At 47.1% G+C, this 14,592-nt stretch overlaps 1 protein-coding gene across 2 annotated transcripts; it reads right to left on the bottom strand.

Annotated features, from left to right (window-relative positions):
* Positions 1-554: 554 nt before the first annotated feature.
* Positions 555-12,514, bottom strand: C19H5orf15 (chromosome 19 C5orf15 homolog). 2 transcript variants are annotated; one of them, XM_058677569.1, is made up of 3 exons: positions 12,329-12,514; positions 3,043-3,560; positions 555-707 (listed from the first exon to the last, which is right to left on the bottom strand). In XM_058677569.1, exons 1-3 carry the CDS (start codon positions 12,462-12,464, stop codon positions 576-578), a joined length of 786 nt encoding a protein of 261 aa, XP_058533552.1. In that variant the 5' UTR covers positions 12,465-12,514; the 3' UTR covers positions 555-575. The 2 variants fall into 2 exon arrangements, with proteins under 2 accessions (XP_058533552.1, XP_058533553.1); XM_058677570.1 differs by lacking the exon at positions 12,329-12,514 and adding an exon at positions 9,405-9,445.
* Positions 12,515-14,592: the final 2,078 nt, after the last annotated feature.

Raw genomic sequence — 14,592 nt, 5'->3', positions numbered from 1 at the left:
CGGTCACCGTGCGTGTACTGCATCTTGTACCACAGCGTCTGTCTCTAACTTCAATTCAGCAATTCAAACCAAAAACTGGTATCTAAGGAAAACTAACTACACTGCAAATTGCAGAATCATTACTGCCGGGATTTCTAGACATGTTATCACAGATGTCCTAAATCCATTAGTTTGGAATCATACGGAAATGTGCATTTAAAAATTAGTATGTAAATGCCAGAGTGAGCCTGTATTAGCAGTACCAGGTCTGTTAGACTTAGATTAAAAAATCAGGATCTTGTGAAAGTAGCACTGCTTCTAGAAAAAGTACAATAAATCTAAAACAACAAAACACCATAAATATAAGGGAATGTTCAACTCACATTTTGAACACCTGATTGAACTCAGCTCAGGCGAGGAAAACAAAAACATAATATACCCCTCATTTGTGACATTTAATTTTCAAAGCACCAAGGCAAAAAGAGAGATCCACTTCTCAGCAAGTACCAATTCCTACGGCAAACATCTGCACAATATCATATTAAAAAAAAGTTGAGCAAATAAAATTATATAACAAGCAAACAAATCACAACGCTTTAATAAATGTAATCATTGGTGATCTTGAGCGACGGCATGGCCTCATTCACGTTCTGGTCCAGACGATGGTAGCCCACTGTTTTAGAACAGAGGCCATCGCGCCACCTCCTGCTCTGAACCAGAAGGGAAAGCTGCAAGAAAACAAGACTCCTTAGACACACACAAGAGAAAACAGACACTACGGTAAAAGCTTGTACGACAAGCAAAACTGCTTTCTCTAAGGTTCCCACAAACAAAAATCAAAGGGTTAGTTTACTTCCCACCCTGTGCACAAGGTGAGACAGTGCGTCCCAGATGTCAGGCTGCAGGGTGCTTACTAACGGCTCAGGGTCCTGGGAGCTCTCTTCAGAGACTAAGTTTCTTAGCAGCATGAGACAGAGCCCAGGAACCTACTTGCGTAATAAGTCCCTTGGGTATTAACATTGGGACAAAGTCTCACATTCACAACCCTGCTATTGACACTACCAAAGCCTGTGACAGATCAGTACCCAGAACTGTTGGCTGGTTTGCCATTCTCAATTATTACACACACTGATTATCAAAGAAGGAAATGATGTGGCCCAGTTTTGCCATTTTTCATGTAAGAAAACCAAGGCCCCAAAATAGGAAGGCAGACAGCTTGTTGGGAATTCCAAAGCACATTGCAATACAGTCAAGAGCTGAGATCACTTGACCACTAAGTATTAAAAATAAATTGTGATGGGGCCAGCACAGTAGCATAGCAAGCTAATCCTCCAACTCTGGCACTGGCATTCCATCTGGGCACCAGTTCAAGTCTCAGCTGCTCTACTTCCCATATAGCTCTCTGCTTATGGCCTGGAAAGGCAAAAAGAATGGCCCAAGACCTCAAACCCCAGCACACACATAGGAGACCCAGGAGAAGCTCCTGGATTCTAGTTTAGGCTCATCTTCAGCCACTGTGGCCACTTGGGGAGTGAGCCAGTGGATGGAAGATGTGTCTCTGAGCCTGGCACGATAGCATAGAGGCTAAAGTCCTCGCCTTGCACGCGCTGGGATCCCATATGGGCGCTGGTTCTAATCTCGGAGGCCCCACTTCCCATCCAGCTCCCTGCCTGTGGCCTGGAAAACGGCCACAGTCGAGAAATAGTCAAGAATGGCCGAAAGCTTAGGGACCCTGCACCCGCATGGGAGACCCGGAAGAGCTCCTGGCTCCTGACTTCAGATTGGCAGTGCTCCAGCTGTTGCAGTCACTTGGGGAGTAAACATCGGACAGAAGATCTTCCTCTCTGTTTCTCCTCTTCTCTGTATATCCATCTTTCCAATAAAAATAAATAAATCTTAAAAAAAAAAAAGATGTGTCTCTGACTCTCCTCTCTCTGTAAATCTGCCTTTCCAATAAAAAGAAAACTTACCAATACAAATGATGCTATCTACTTTAATCAGAGTGAAAGGTCTGGGCCTAGGCACTCCAGTCACACTCAGTGACACACTGATGGCTGCTCTGTCGCACAGAATCCCACAAACCAACTCCAGCATGGAAATGCTCCTCACAAAACCACTTCCAAACCAAAACTCAGAAACCATTGCAAAGGCCAAAAGGAAAACTGTCAAATCAACCATGCAATTATCCAATCATGTACTTAAAAAATATTAATGATATTAATAGTAACGATATTAATGATATAGAAATTGCCCATGATTTGTTAGGCAAAAAGCATAATTCAAAATTCTATGGGATAAAATTTATTTAAAGATCAATAATTTGATTATTTTTCAGATGTGTATATAGGGCCCAGCATGATGGCTCTACTAGCTAACCTTCCCTTGGCAAGCACTGGTTCATGTCCCAGCTGCTCCACTTCCCATCCAGCTTCCTGCTTGTGGCCTGGGAAAGCAGTCAAGGACGGTCCAAAGCCTTGGGACCCTGCACCTGCATAAGAGACCCAGAAGAAGCTCCTGGTTCCTGGCTTCAGATTACTTGGGGAGTGAACCAGCGGATAGAAGATCTTTCTGTCTCTCCTTCTCTCTGGATAAAAATGGAAAAATCCTGAATAAAAGCGTGACTGAGGGTATGCCTCTGCCTAGTAGCTATGCCTGCACATTCTATTGGAGTACCTGCACCCACTCCCAACCCCACCTTCCTAGGGTGCACAGCCAGGAAGCAGCAAGTGAAGGTTCATGTCAAGACCTGGAATAAGTTTCTGGCTCTCAGGGATCACTCCCCAGATGGCAGCAACAGCCAGGGCTGGGCATGAGAAAGCCAGGGTCTCTCATATGGGTACAGGGGCCCAAGCACGTAGGCCATTTTCTGCTGACTGTCCACACGTTAGCTGGGTCAAATGTGGAGCAACCAGGACTCAAACTGGCACCCGTATGGGATGTTGGTATTGCAGGTAGCAGTTTTACCCACTACACCACAAGACCACCTCTACAAATATTCATGGTTTTAAAAATGACTGAGACAATTAAAGGACAAGTGGAGGGACTAAAAGACCCCAAACTTACCTTTCTCTTGTTGTGATATGTAACATAAACAACAGCGACACAAAAAGCAAAAATAATAAGATGGAAAAAGAAATGGCTATCTTCTTCTCCCATATTTGAGGATGGGGTCTTAAAAGATTTCACTGAGTGTTCAATTTCCATGTAACCCCTGTTCTCGTCTAAGTTCTCCTCCGGCTCAGGCTCGGCCTCGGCCTCCCGGGGGTTGGCGGTCCAGTCATAGTCCGGCTCTCCGTACTCGCCGGCATCTGGAGAGTCCCTGGCAGTGGGCGGAGAACTGTTGAGCGTGAGCAGATCCTCCTCCTCCATGCTGGGATCTCCGTGGCTCTCAGGCTCCTCCCGGGGCGGGCAAGTGGTGGGGGAGGCCTGGGGGGTGGCAGAGGCCCCTCTGCTCTTGGCACTTGGCATGGATGGCAGCATGGTGGTATTCAAGTGGGACACGGAGTGGCTTTGGTTCCCAGGGGAAGCAGGCAAATTCTGAGAAGTATCTGAGTCGAGATCAGCGAGGCTCTGTGACACAACTGAAATAAATCGACACAGAATACACTGAGGTCCCAGCTAAAAGCCCATTTACCTAAACTTTCACCAAACACTTTTCCCTCCGCCAAAATTCTGTACACCTCTCTGGAGAACTCGTTACTAAGTCTCTACGGCCAGAAGTTACAGTGTTCTCAGTCAATTATTCACCAGACAATACTGCCAGGAACAACTTCAGTGGCATAAAGACTGAACTGTGTTTCACAGCCTGAAACCCATGAAACGGGAAGGTGTCTGGCTGCAAGTCACAGTGCCCAAGTCCACACACAGCCCTGCCCACCAGCGGACTGCGGTCAGCCCTGCCCAGACTTCACCCCACCCCACCACACAGGCCGGAGGCTGATCCCAGCCCCAGTAGCTCAAAAAAGCACACAGAATTTGGAACTAAATACTTTTAAAATAAATAATACAGCAAATTCAAGGGAAACTACAAGAAGGCTGCAGAGAGCATTTCCAGGTGATTGTTAAACTGGAAGCCTTCTTTCCCCCCACCCCCCCAAAAAGGACAAGAATCAGAACCGAAACTTGGAAGCTCAGTGACAATGAGACTACTTTAAGGACTGTGAAAGGCAATCGAGGAAGGGAGGGGAAATGAAATATATTCTCTCTCTCTCTCTCTCTCTCTCTCTCTCTCTCTCACACACACACACACACACACACACACACAGACACGCGTTCTCACTTCCCTTTGCTATCACTTACTCAGCAAAGCTTAGTAAAGGTAAAACTGCCTCCATGGAAAGTTCTAGAAACCAAGGAGAATAAACATAGGAAGATGCTGGAGAGGCGCCTGCCTGCTAAACTGCACAAGGCTTCCAGGCCGTCACTGAAGCCACTGTTGAAGCCCGTCAAGGACATCTGTGACGCCAAACGAGCAACACTCCGTCCTTGGGATCAATACCCTCATGGAGGCAATTCCGAACTGATCAAACTCAAGGGCTAAATAGTGCAGTGCACACAAAGGTACTCTCCTGACAGACACTCCAGTCTGTGGGTTCCAGTCAACATCTAATACCAAAAAAAAAAAAAAAAAAAAAAATAGTTGGCTTCAGTTGGACTAAATAGTCTTCCAGAGAAAGTAATTTTGCAAATTACTAAAACTCTGCCAAAACATGTTCAGTAGTTCAGCTTACTGAAATCTTAAAACTAGAAGAAAAACAATGAGTTTTTCTTCACTGAGTCTACTACTCAGAAAAAAAAAAAACTTTTTTTTTTTTGAAGGTTATTTATTAGGAAGGCAGATTTACAGGGAGGAGGAGAGACAAAGAGCAGGATCCTTTTTATCCGCTGGTTCACTGCCCAAGTGGTCCAAAAGCCGAGGCTGAAACTGATCTCAAGCCAGGAGCCAATAGCTTCTTCTGGGTCTCCCACGCGCATGTCGGGTCCCAAGGCTTTGGGCTGTCCTCCACTACCTTCCCTGGGAGCTGGATGGGAAGCGGACAGCTGGGACATGAACCGGCACCCCTACAGGATCCCAAGACTTGAAGGGGGAGGACTAGCCAATTGAGCCATCATGTTAGGCCCCAGAAATCTTATTTTAGTTACTTTATTAGTGATGATGTTTATATAGCAGAAAATTCTTAATGAGAACTTCTGGAAAGAATTCTTTTTTTTTTTTTTAAAGATTTATTCAGTTTATTACAAAGTCAGATATACAGAGAGGAGGAGAGACAGAGAGGAAGATCTTCCGTCCGATGATTCACTCCCCAAGCGAGCCGCAACGGGCCGGCGCGTGCCGATCCGAAGCCGGGAACCAGGAACCTCTTCCTGGTCTCCCACACGGGTACAGGGTCCCAATGCATTGGGCCGTCCTCAACTGCTTTCCCAGGCCACAAGCAGGGAGCTGGATGGGAAGCGGAGCTACCGGGACTAGAACCGGCGCCCATATGGGATCCCGGTGCGTTCAAGGCGAGGACTTCAGCCACTAGGCCACGCCGCCGGGCCCTGGAAAGAATTCTTACACATATCACTTCAACCTAGTTGTAATTCAGGAGTTCAAAAATTTCTATTTCTATGATACACTGGGTTTCCTCCCAAGGTAAAGGAAAAGACATTTAAAATAAAAATTAAAATAATTTTGAACCAACTAACCAACCTTGACTTTTTTTTTTTAACCTTGACTTTTAAAAGAACTGCTCTCAGGCCACTGCTGTTGGGTAAAGCTGCAACTTACAGTGCTGGCAGCCCAACAGGTACCAGTCAGGTCCTGGCTGTTCCATATTCAATCTAGTTCCCCACTAATGCACGTAGGAAAACAGTGGCAGATGGCCCAAGTCCTGGGGCCCGTGCACTCACACGGGAGACCTGGAAACAGCTCCTGTCTCCTGGATTCAGGCAAGCCCAGCTCCGCTGCTGTGGTCATTTGGGGACTGAACCCGTAGATGGAACTCTCTCAGTCTCCTCCTCTTTTTCTGTAACCCTGCCTTTCAAATAAACAAATCTTCTCTGAAAATTAACCAAAAAAAAAGGGGGAGGGCCCAGCGGGGTGGCCTAGAGGCTAAAGTCCTTGCCTTGAAAGCACCGGGATCCCATACGGGCGCCGGTTCTAGCCCCGGCAGCTCCACTTCCCATCCAGCTCCCTGCTTGTGGCCTGGGAGAGCAGTCGAGGACGGCCCAAACCCTTGGGACCCTGCACCCGCATGGGAGACCTAGAGGAAGTTCCTGGCTCCTAGATTCAGATCGGTGCAGCACTAGCTGTCGTGGTCACTTGGGGGGTGAATCTTCGGATGGAAGATCTTCCTCTCTGTCTCTCCTTCTCTCTGCGTATCTGACTTTACAATAAAAACAGAATAAATCTTAAAAAAAAAAAAAAAAAAGGCCCAGCACAGTACCCTAGTGGCTAGAGTCCTCACCTTGCATACACCAGGATCCCATTTAAAACATCTAAAACATTTTTAAAAAAAATGATTCTCTCCATTTGACTTTTGGCATAAAATGTAATGTAAATGTAAAGCTGGTGGAAATGACTCTAAAGAAACTCCACAATTAGCAGTCAGCAGCAAACACCCCTTCTTCCCCTTTCACCTTCCAAAGGGAAACCTGACATCCCTTAATGGCACACTTCCCCAGCAGTTCTTTCTCTCCTTTTTTTTTTAAAGATTTGTTTATTTTTTATTGAAAAGTCAGATCTACAGAGAGCAGGAGAGACAGACAGGAAGATCGTCTGTCCAATGGTTCACTCCCCAAGTGGCCACAATGGCCGGAGCTGCACCAATCAAAAGCCAGGAACCAGGAGCTTCCTCCAGGTCTCCCTCCCACATGGGTGCAGGGTCCCAAGGCTTTGGGTTGTCCCTGACTGCTTTCCCAGGCCACAAGCAGGGAACTGGATGGGAAGTTGGACCGCCAGGATTAGAATCGGTGCCTATATGAGATCCTAGCACATTTAAAGTGAGGACCTTAGCCACTAGGCTAGCACGCCGGGCCCTTTTCTCTCATTTTGCAACACTACGTCTGGGAGAGAGCTGTCCTTCTCACTGTCCCTTTCAGAATATTCTCTCATTCATCCCCCTCAATGCTTCAACCTTTCTCTACCTTTAGTTGTCATTCACTTTCTTCTACCAACTCCAGAATCACAGCTCTACTTCCTAACAGTTATAGCTCCTAGTTCTAGAGTTCTGTGTTGAAGGAGAGTATTCCCATCATACTTGCAAATCCTGACCCTGTCTCCTCTGATGAATGAGCAGGACCCCTTACCACAGTCTCTGACTCCCACGGTCATAATCCATTATAATAATAATAATCCGTCATAATCTGTTATCCCACTTCATGCATCTTGCTTGCTGACACACTTGGCCTTCCAATTCTTCACCTGGGATTCTCAGTCCATCAGTCCTGCCATCTTTTCACCCATCATTATCCTCACTAAATCCTGACCAATATACGCTCCTCTCTACCCAGATTCAACTCTGTCCCACTATTATAATTCTTCATTCAATTCACCATCAATTCCCTTCCTGTCACTCTCAGCTAGACTCGCACAATATGAAATAAATCACTGAATAGCCACATTAACTATTAAGAGAATTGAACTCCCAGGAAAAAACCCCAAGAAATAAATCTCTAAGCTAATATGGTCTCACTGGAGAATTTTATCAAATGTGTAAGTAAGAATACCAATTCTACACACTATTTCCCAGAGAATAAAAAAGAAAGAAATCAGGCCCAGAGCAATAGCATAGTGGTTAAAGTCCTCGCCTTGAACGCGCCGGGATCCCATATGGTCGCCGGTTCTAACCCTGGTAGCTCCACTTCCCATCCAGCTCCCTGCTTGAGGCCTGGGAAAGCAGTTGAGGACGGCCCAAAGCCTTGGGACCCTGTACCCGCGTGGGAGACCCGGAAGAAGCTCCTGGCTCCTGGTTTTAGACTGGCTCAGCTCCAGCTGTTGCGGTCACTTGGGGAGTGAACCATCAGACAGGAGATCTTCCTCTCTGTCTTTCCTCCTCTCTGTAGATCTGCCTTTCCTATAAAAATAAATAAATTTTTCCAAAAAAGGGGAACCCCTTCCAATTCACTCTAAGAAGTTATTATAATTATTACTCTAATACCCAAATCAAGGACTCTATAGAAATTCTATGCATCAATATCTCCTATGTTTACAAGTGCTAAAAATCCTCAATGAATTATTAGCAAATACAAACCAGAAATACATTAACAGTTCTATAGTATGAAAAACAGACATATTCCATGAATCCAAGCCTGGTTTGGGGACAGTCTTGTGACACAAGTTAAGCCACTACTTGCGACACACACAACTCATATGAGAGCACCAATCCCACCGGGTTCCGCTACCTGCTCGCAGTCCAGCTCCCTACTAACACATCTGGGAAGCACCAGATGACACAGCAAGTTCCTGCCCCATGTGAAAGACTCAGATGAAGCTCCTGGCTCCTGGCTTTGCCTAGCCTTGTCCTGGCTGCTGCAGCTATTTGGAGGAAACGAAGCAATTAACAGATCTCTTCCTGCCCCCTTTTTCTCTCCCTGAGTAATTTAAATAAATAATTTTTTTTCCAAAATCATATCTACTCTAACCTCATCTTATTAAAAAATAAAAATCCATGCCCAGCGTGATAGCGCAGTGGTTAAAGTCCTTGCCTCACACACCCGGGATCCCATATGGGCGCGGTTCTAATCCCGGCTGCCCAGCTTCCCATTCAGCTCCCTGCTTGTGGCCTGGGAAAGCAGTCGAGGATAGCTCAAAGACTTAAGGACCCTGCACCTGTGTGGGAGACCTGGAAGAGCTCCTGGCTCCTGGCTTCGGATTGGCTCAGCTTCAGCCGTTGCTGCCGCTTGGGGAGTGAATCATCGGACAGAAGATCTTCCTCTCTACCTCTCCTCCTCTCTGTATATCTGACTTTTCAATAAAATAAATAAATCTTAAAAAAATAAAAATAAAAATCCACATACAAACGTACTCCAAAAGTTCCATGAAAAAAAAAAGTGATTAAAAGGCAAGTTTACTTGGGTACAAAAATTTTAGAAATCTATGCACATGTTTTCATGACACACATTTTCTATGAGATTTCTGAAGACTCATATTAACAGACTAACTGAACTCCAGCCTAAGATTTACCTAAGTTATACAAAAGTTAACCAAAGGCCCGGCGGCGTGGCCTAGCAGCTAAAGTCCTCGCCTTGAAAGCCCCGGGATCCCATATGGGCGCCGGTTCTAATCCCGGCAACTCCACTTCCCATCCAGCTCCCTGCTTGTGGCCTGGGAAAGCAGTCGAGGACGGCCCAAAGCTTTGGGACCCTGCACCTGCGTGGGAGACCCGGAAGAGGTTCCTGGTTCCCGGCATCGGATCGGCGCGTACCGGCCCGTTGTGGCTCACTTGGGGAGTGAAACATCGGATGGAAGATCTTCCTCTCTGTATATCCGGCTTTCCAATAATAATAAAATCTTTAAAAAAAAAAAAAAAACAGGGGCTCAGCAGCGTGGCCTAGTGGCTAAGGTCCTCGCCTTGATCCCATATGGCTGCTGGTTCTAATCCCAGCAGCTCCACTTCCTCTCTGTCTCTCCTCCTCTCAGTATATCTGACTTTGTAATAAAAATAAAATAAATCTTTAAAAAAAAAAAAAGTTAACCAAAACTGGGTTACATACATAAATTTAAAACTCTAAAAAAAAAAAAAAAAGAAAAAAGAAAAATCTAGGGCTGAGCAAAGAATCCTTAGACTTGGCCGGAAAAGCAACACAGATAGTAGGAGAAACTGATAATGACGATGGCGTTGTGGTATACCATGTTTTATCTTCCATTTGTGATGCTGGCATTTCATACGAACACTGCTTTGATATCAAGCTGCTCTACTTCCAATCCAGCTCCCTGTTAATGTCCCTCTTCAAGGAGCAGAGGACAGCCCCATCCTTGGGTCCCTGAGGATCGTGGCTTTGGCCTGGCTCAGCCCGTCATTACAGCCATTTTGATGTGAACCAGCAGATGGAAGATATCCCTCTAACCTCTAACTCTGCTTTGTAAATTTAAGATATAGTATTTCAAACTGATGAGCTGGACATCTCTAAACTAAACTTTTGCTTTGTTTAAAGATCTATCTATGAGGATAAAAAGACAAGCTATAAGTAAGAAAATAGTATAGAGTTCCATTCCCAACAAAGATTAAATTCTTTTTTTTAAAAGATTTATTTATTTTTATTGGAAAGATGGATATACAGAGAGGAGGAGAGACAGAGCGGAAGATCTTCCATCTGAAGATTTACTCCCCAAGTGAGCACAACAGCCGGTGCTGTGCCGATCAAAAGCCAGGAGTCAGGAACTTCCTCTAGGTCTCCCACATGGGTGCAGGGTCCCAAGGCTTTGGGCCATCCTCGACTGCTTTCCCAGGCCACAAGTAGGGAGCTGGATGGGAAGTGGAGCTGCCAGGATTAGAACCGGCGCCCACATGGAATCCCAGCCTGTTCAAGGTGAGGACTTTAACCGCTAGGCCACGCCACCAGGCCCAAAGATTAAATTCTTAAAAATACATATAAAGAATTCTCAAAACTCGAAAGTGTAAAAGTAAGCAAGCTAATGAGAACATGGAAAAAAACATGAAATGACATTTCACTGAAGATGACATTTCAGACAGGTGACAAAAAAGCACATACTAAGGTCATTAGCCACAGTGAAATGCAACCAAAAAATCACAATCGAGACAGCTACACACCAATAAAATATAGAGATGACATCAAATTTGGCAAGCATATAGAAACATTAGATCACGTACATGTTGTGGATGGAATGTGGAATAAGACGACTCCAGGAAACAGACGGGCAGTGTCTAAACAGAGAAAAACTGAGAGTCCCTGAGAGGCCTCTCACCTGCACTGAGGTCAAAATGTCAGTTGTGTACTATAGCGATGGGCTGGCAAACATATGGGAGTGGACACTGCCAGGCAGCATGACAAACCTGGTTAGGAGGCAGCCATCCAGTGAGTCAAAACACTCAGGCTCTGTTTTTGTAGACTTCATCACAATAAAATAAATAAATAAAACTTAAAAAGTTCTTACAGACTTAAAAAAAAAAAAAAGAAGTAAAAGAAAGAGAAGCAAAATTCTTTCAGACTGCCAAGAACAATTCCAGAACACTGAAATTTAATAAAACTACATAGAATACATTTAATTGAACCTAACGCAGTAACTGTTTCATTTTCTACCCTTACTAGAGATGTGGAAGGCAACACAGTCCAGACTTGAACTTTTCAAGACAGAGGTGATTACTCCCGGAAACCATTCCGCCACCAAGCATGCTGACACAAACTATCGGCATTACACCCCCAGTGCACAAATGCCACATTGTCACGGTGCTGTCCCCCAGGAAAACCACGCGTGTTCCCTGCTGTTCACCAGCGACTAGGAAACACTCTGAATAGAGCATACCTCACTCTGGAACACATACACACAGATTAAGAAGAGAGGGATCTCCCCAGACAGACAAATAGTAATCAGAAAGACAAGAGGACACCTTCATATTCCACTTTCCCCCCTGCTTGCCTCCCAGCCCCCACCCCAAGGTGCTCAATCATCTCCTATGGGGAAACAGTTGTTTCTGAAATCAGTTCACAGAGCTACAGATCCCCCAAGGCACAGTCCAAGCACCCCAGCCGGAAACGCAAATCTATGTAATTTCTTCCCCCAGACTTTGGAACACCCAAAGCAAAGACGCACCTGCAGTTATTTCAAGGACAGGAACCCCAGGGAAACCCTCACTGCCGGTCCAGCTGCCCTACCCTGAGTGTCCCTGGGCAGACCCTGCACAGGAGGCACAAACACTACCCCGGGTGGCTGTCCCAATGAAGGAGACGCAGGGAAAGGGGGCGAGGGGGAGTCAGGCTCACAACCTCCCTCGTGCCCAAACGCCTCTCCTCTTCCTCCTCAGTCCTCCGAGAGCCCGGCATCCCAACATCCACCATGGGAGATGTCGTCCACCCTTCCTCGGCCCTCAGCGCACACCACACCCGTCCCCCAAAGCCGGGCCCTCCAGGGAATCCCGGCGCCCCACGCCCCCAACTCCTGCACACGCTCCGGACCCCGTGGCCACCTCTCATGCCTCCCTCCCCGCCCATCCACACACGAGGCTCCTCGCGGCTCTCCGCCGAGCTGCTGCTCCTCTGGACCCCTCACAGCACAGCACGCCACACCACACGCCCCCTCCTCGGAATCGCAGAGACCTTGCCCGCACTGGACACCGCAGCCGTCCGCCACCCCTCGGAAACGCCCTTTCCCCCGCGGCTCTCCTGCGTTCCCAGGACCGCTCTTTACCACTGGACAGGGCGGATGCAAGCAGGAGCACCAGGACCAGCGGCTGCATCAGCCTCGCGGGGGCCTGCAGGCTGAGTCTGGTCAACAGTGTCGTCCGCACCGACCCCCTCATCCTCCCCGAAGAAGCAGCGACCATAACGGACTGGACCCGGAGCCTGCGCTGTTGCTAGGCGCTACGTCATGACGTCAGACACGCGCCAGGCGCTGCGACCTTAGGGATTTACGTCCCGGCGCGATGACGTAGGCAGCCCGGGGCGGGGCCGAGAAGTGGGCTCTTTACGTGGAGGAGCCAAGGAGCGAAGTGGGTTGTGAGGTAGGGCCTGGAGTTATCTTCCCGGTTTCCGCAAACGAGCTTTTCTGACACTTGTACGTTGCGCGAGGTGAGACCCTTACCGTGTCCACGCCTTGGCGCCTGGAGGCTCTTCCCCAATCACAGCCGAGCTACCTCCCTCTAAACAGAAGGGTCTGTGTTCCCTACCTGAATCTGGTTTCCCCAAAACATTTATCTGTCCCCTACAACAGCCCAGAGACAGGTAAACTCTGTTAAAGAAAAAAAAAAAAAAAAAACACTAAGCCTTTCTTTACTCATTTCTCCCATCCACCAGCCCGTGGAATGAATGGAGCCCTTCTTGCGAACCTTCCAGATGAGCCAAGGTACAAGGTCCACCCAAGTTCCTCCAGGGGTTTTCACTTGTGTGGGCACAGACACCATCAGCGGGGTCCACGAATGAGCCCTCAGTCCTAGCTTCTGCTTGATTGAGTTTGCTTCAGAGTCCAACGGGGCTTTTCTGCAATAAACACACTTCAGACCTCCTCCCTTGTGTCCACTGGAACTCCCACCAGAGCGTCCCAATTCTCTTGAACTAGTTACGAACCCAAGACATTTAGCATGAGATTGTCTGTGCTCAGAGATCCCTTATGTAAGTTGTCCCTGCCAAAACCACTAGACAAATCCTAACACTCATTTACAATAGCTGCAAGTCCCCTAAAAATAATTAGAACAGTATGACAGATTCTCAGGTTCAGAGTTTGGGGTGATCCATCACACAAAATGCTACAATGGAATTTATTTTGAGTCATTTTCAAGCATCAAAAAAAAAGGAATTATGAATAGAAAAAAACTTTAAGATTTATTTTTATTGGAAAGGCAGATATTCAGAGAGGAGAAACAAAGAACTTCCTTTCGTCCACTGTTTCACTCCCCAAGTGGCCACATGGACAGAGCTAAGCTTATCCAAAGCCAGGACTCAGGGCCTTCCTCCAGGTCTGCTATGCAGGTGCAGGGTCCCAAGGATCTAAGCCATCCTCTACTGCTTTCCCAGGCCACAAGCAGGGAGCTGGATGGGAAGTGGAGCAGCCGGGACACAAATTGGTGCCCATATGGGATTCAGGCACATGCAAGGCAAGAATTTAGCCACTAGGCTATCGTGCCAGGCCCAGAAAAAAACTTGTTGGCCCGGTGCAGTAGCCTTGTAGCTAAAGTCGTCACCTTGCATGAACTGGGATCCCATAAGGGCGCCAGTTCTTAATTAAAAAAAAAAAAAAAAATTCTTATCTGCTAAAGCTAGGCAACATAGAAATCATTAATATATTTTTTAAAGATTTTATTATTATTATTGGAAAGCAGGATATACAGAGAGGAGGAGAGAGAGAGGAAGATCTTCCATCCAATGTTTCACTCCCCAAGTGAGCCGCAACGGGCCGATGTGCGCCGATCCGATGCCAGGAGCCAAGAACCTCTTCCGGGTCTCCCACGCGGGTGCAGGGTCCCAATGCCTTGGGCCGTCCTCAACTGCTTTTCCAGGCCACAAGCAGGGAGCTGGATGGGAAGTGGAGCTGCCGGGATTAGAACCGGCGCCCATATGGGATCCCGGGGCTTTCAAGGCGAGGACTTAGCCGCTAGGCCACGCCACCGGGCCCCTCATTAATATTTTTTAAGATTTATGTATTTTTATTGATAATTCAGACTTACAGAAAGATTTTCCATCCACTGATTCATTCCCCAAGTGGTCCCAATTGCCGGAGCTGAGCCAAACTGAAGCCAGGAGCCCCAGGGTCTCCCACGCAGGTACAGGGTCCCAAGACTTTGGGCCATCCTCAACTGCTTTCCCAGGCCATAAGCAGGGAAGGGAAGGGAAGTGGAGCAGCCGGGATGCAAATAGGCACTCTTACAGGATCTTGACGCATGCAAGGCAAGGACTTTAGCCACTAGGCTACCATGCTGGGCCCTCATTACGATTCTTTGTATTTATCCACGTATCATC

Source organism: Ochotona princeps, chromosome 19 (assembly GCF_030435755.1).
Source record: "Ochotona princeps isolate mOchPri1 chromosome 19, mOchPri1.hap1, whole genome shotgun sequence".
NCBI classification, from domain to species: domain Eukaryota; kingdom Metazoa; phylum Chordata; class Mammalia; order Lagomorpha; family Ochotonidae; genus Ochotona; species Ochotona princeps.
Note: the sequence above shows the minus strand (reverse complement) of the source record. Positions and strands in the feature narration are given on the sequence as shown.

Coding starts and splice junctions, on each gene's coding strand:
- C19H5orf15 (XM_058677569.1), bottom strand. CDS start 12,464: ATGGTCGCTGCTTCTTCGGGGAGGATGAGGGGGTCGGTGCGGACGACA. Junction 3,561..12,328: donor TGCATCCGCCCTGTCCAGTG/GTAAAGAGCGGT, acceptor GATTTATTTCAG/TTGTGTCACAGAGCCTCGCT. Junction 708..3,042: donor CATATCACAACAAGAGAAAG/GTAAGTTTGGGG, acceptor GTTTTCTTGCAG/CTTTCCCTTCTGGTTCAGAG.